This window comes from Magallana gigas, chromosome 2 (assembly GCF_963853765.1).
Source record: "Magallana gigas chromosome 2, xbMagGiga1.1, whole genome shotgun sequence".
Classification (NCBI taxonomy): Eukaryota; Metazoa; Mollusca; class Bivalvia; order Ostreida; family Ostreidae; genus Magallana; species Magallana gigas.
In genome coordinates, this window is record NC_088854.1 from 51,734,019 (window position 1) to 51,738,136 (window position 4,118).

The 4,118-nt window shown below is 36.5% G+C and overlaps 1 protein-coding gene across 1 annotated transcript; it reads right to left on the reverse strand.

Moving 5' to 3' along the window:
• On the reverse strand, positions 1-3,351 carry LOC105327406 (toll-like receptor 4). Its single transcript, XM_020066876.3, has 2 exons — positions 3,196-3,351; positions 1-3,084 (listed from the first exon to the last, which is right to left on the reverse strand). The coding sequence occupies exon 2, from the start codon at positions 3,038-3,040 to the stop codon at positions 1,214-1,216; it is 1,827 nt and encodes a 608-aa protein (XP_019922435.2). The 5' UTR covers positions 3,041-3,084; positions 3,196-3,351; the 3' UTR covers positions 1-1,213.
• Positions 3,352-4,118: the final 767 nt, after the last annotated feature.

Below are 4,118 nucleotides of genomic sequence, written 5' to 3' on the forward strand. Positions count from 1 at the left end.
TGAAAAAAGTCACGTCATTATTTTATTGATTTAATATTTACAATAAATACACAAATTTCATAATAAAAAAAAATGCAAGCACAATTATAAAAAAAAGAAGCTTGCTTGCAGTTCCTATTTTCCCACCACGGAACTAAGTTCGAGTCGAAAATTATTATATTGGACTGGAACAGCTAGTTGTGAATTCGAAATAACAAAGCGTAATGTTTATTAACGATTTTTTTTTTTGGGGGGGGGGGGTCTTTCTGTAATATTTTGGTGACTTGCAATATTTATATTGTTTCATACAGTTGTACTACTTAAAACATTATCAGACAAACAGCACAGTATCCATCAGTGATAGAAAAAAAACTTTATTAACCAAAAATCCAGTCAAATTAGACTGTGGCATAGCTCGGGACAAAAATATTTGTAAGACTGGAACTAAGCACAATTTTAAATGGTGGCAGTAATTTTAATCTTGGACAAAGCAATTAAAGTTGTAATTCACGGTTACTATGCATTGTTTTGCATGTTTTGAAATTTTATATTACCATGACCTTTTACCAACTCTAGGCAACCTCCGTTTTTGGAGGTTATATTTTTTTGGGAGGATTTGATTTGAACATATTTTATTGTATATATATAAAAGATACATATTCAAATGGTTCGGACACAAGTTCTAACAACTTAGTAGATCTTACTTGGAGGATAGATGCCTGCCTAAACTGTGTTGCTTCTCTACATTTTGACATGGATTAAAGAGCTGATCAGTTGGTTGTAATGAAATTATCATTTGTTAATTTGATCTTACGACTTAGTCAAATTTCGAAATGTATATTGCTAGTAATTTACTATTAGTATAAGAACAAATTCAGGATGCTTGTGGAAAAATACTGACACAAACAGAATTTTTTTTCGGAATTTGCAATGAAAAAAAACCCCAACGTTTTTAAAACAATTTGTAAGCACGTGCTTAGAGTGCTTCAATGTAGCTACGCCACAATAAGAATATATAATGCCACTAAAAAGAAAATATGAAACGAAAGATAAAAAATAAAATTCTGACTTATAGATTTTTTTGTTTAAGGTATTTATATTAATTCACCTTACGTAGTATAAAAACGTAATACATGCCTAACTTTAAATATAACGGTTGCATCAAATATACACATGTAAACTCCAAAAAAAAATTAGTCCAAATGCCGCAGACTTTGTGTGTAATGTCCGTGTTTCACTTCGTCTCAATGCTATAATGCGTCTCAGGATCTAGAGGAACGTCCTCCAAATTGTTTACAGTGGTAGATACCTCCTTTGCAGCCGACTTGATTGGCGCAGAGCACACGTCAGACACTGCATAAATAAGACGGTCCCAGAAAAGGGTGTCCGTCCGTTTAAGATAGGTGTGGGATTGAAGGAAGTAGTTCATCTCTGGCTCCAGCGTGTCAAGGTTAATCTGGTCCATCAGAATGACGATCAAATGGCGCCTCCTTTCCAACAGAGTTTGGTGGAAGGCTTTACGGAACTCTAACAGGCACCACTCGCTTTGTAGAAAGTTCTGGGAGAGGACAATGATGGTATGGCGGCTTTTTTCTACGCTTTCGATGATGTTGTCAGAGATGCATGCCCCAAGAATGAAATGCTTGTGATGGAGGCAGAGCCTGAGCGGTGGACACAGACCCTCGAGACGCTTACACAGTGTCCCCATCACCCAACTCTCGTCCAGAGCGCTGTACGAAACAAATGCGTCGTACTCCTTTAATCGAATGACACCACTTCTATGTGGTCTCCAAAAGCGGATTCCTAGCCTCGTATAGGTCAATATCTTAATCTCTTTCCTAAACTTCACAACAAGACAAACAATTGTTATAAATGTCAGCACAATTAAACCAATATAAAGTTCTTGAAACGTCCACGATCTGAATCGAGCAGGGCTGTTTGGACAAAGAACCAAAGAGTCCAAAGACCTTAACGGCATCCCTTGTAGGCTTGACGGATAGTAACAGGTTTCGTTGGCTAGATAATGGTAGTTGACGGCCCAGGACTCCTCAATCTGATTCCTGACAAACTGGAGGACTGGTTCCAAGTCACTCTCGCACGCACAAACGAATTTGTTCTTGGCAAAATCCACAGCCATGTTGCTCATCTTGAGTTTTTCTATCAAGGTCTTGGTGATTCTTGAGATATTGTTATGACGCAGAATCAGTTTAATCAGTTTACCAAAATGATTCGGTCTTCTAAGATATGGAATCTCCTTTATTCTGTTATGTGAGAGATCAATTATTCTGAGTGACCTGAATTGGCGAAACCAGTTGTATTCCGTAAAACGGGCCGGTATAAATTCTAAATTTGCGTCTGAAAAATTTGCAGTGTGCAATTTTTGGAAACTTCCAAATCGTAGAAAATAAAATATTTCATTTTCGATCTTTCGATCTAATATTCCAAAAGGGGACTGAAATCCCGATCTTTCATACATCTCCAAATTGTCATAGTAACAAATGTTTCCAAAAGGCATGTCTTGGAATCCATCAAAACCATTAGAATTACTCATCTTATCAAATTTTGTATATCTCAGCTTCAAGACACGTAAGCCCCGCGGGAAAAAGGTCATACATCCGTAGATTTTCTGCAAACGTTCAGCTTGTTCCAAGACACCAGTTTTATTATACAGATACGAAGAATTGATGATTTCTAAAACCTCCAACGTTCCAGAGGCTGGCTGCGGTGGCGTGTCCAGCTCCTGAAACTCGGCAAATAAGCCCTTTATTTTGACGCAGTTGTTAATTCTTAGCTCTGTCAGATTTCCTGCCTCCATTGGGTGACTGAGAGTCAAGGTTCCACCGACACACACGATGTCCAGATGAATGGCTGACCGGGCTTGCTGTAGAACCCATCGACGAACATCTGAGAAGTTCAGTCCAGAGCGCACCTCACAATGGACCTGTAGTACGATGCCGTTATCAGTGGACGTACAGTTCTGGTTATGAATAACGTCAACAGCAGTGTACCCCCCGAGACTGACCAACGTGACTAACGATGTCCATACGAGCGTGGCTACCATACTGACGTTGTGTGCACGTCTGCCAAAGAGTCTCGTTAACTATTCTATAAAAAATGATTGACCAATACATTAATTGTATTGTAATTTGTATCGTAATATTGTAATTTAATACATTAAATTAATTGTATACGGATATTCTAATAAGAAATGATTACCTTGGACAATTGAGTTTTTTCTGCGTCCGTTCATTCAGTAGTCACCATTAGTGTGTGTCCTTTATGGGCGTCCTCTCTCTAACCTAGATCAATTCGTGTTGTCATAGAGTTTATTAGTTATGCATCCGAGTTCCCCTTACAAATAGAGAGTAATCAGTAATTATTAATAGTTAGGTTTGCTATAACCAATGAAAAAAGATGATATTGTTATCATCTAATGTAAATAATAAAATTATTTCTCTGTCTCCAGCACTTAGACAAATACAGTTATAGCATATGTCAGAAAGGGGTATTGTTTATGAAATGTTAGAATAAAATGTATTGAAAACACAATGGTCCAAAGAGATCAAGTTCATATTTTGAAAGCATCAGTGCATATATTAACTTACCATTGCAATGTCCACCATTTCAGTATAATGTTTAAAGGTATTAATGTTTTTTACATAAAAAGTAAACAGTTGGCATATTTTTTTTCTCTCTCGTTTTCTTGCTATTTGTGATTTTCATATATTTGTTGCTCTTTTGTTATTTTTCACCTGCAGTAATTTGATACGAGAGAGTAATATTTATGAGAAGTGAATTCAATTGATAAAAAGACATTTTTCTCAAATAACTTTTTAAGGTTTAATTTGAACTGCTGGTATGCGGTTTCCAACTAAATCACAGCACGCTAAATGCTCAAAACTCGAAAATATCATCTGCCGAACAATTTGCATTACACTTGACATGTATTGTGCTTAAAAGCGATGACTGCAAAATGCAATATATCAAAGCCATCACACTTTTCTTATTGCATGGCAAATTATTTTTCGCATGGTTGTCAAGACAAGTAGTTACCAAGTCATCCAGCAAAAACACACCTTATCTTGAGACCATTATATTATTTAAATCTGATCAGATTGGGGTTTGTGATTTTGGTAAAA

Coding starts and splice junctions, on each gene's coding strand:
- LOC105327406 (XM_020066876.3), bottom strand. CDS start 3,040: ATGGTAGCCACGCTCGTATGGACATCGTTAGTCACGTTGGTCAGTCTC.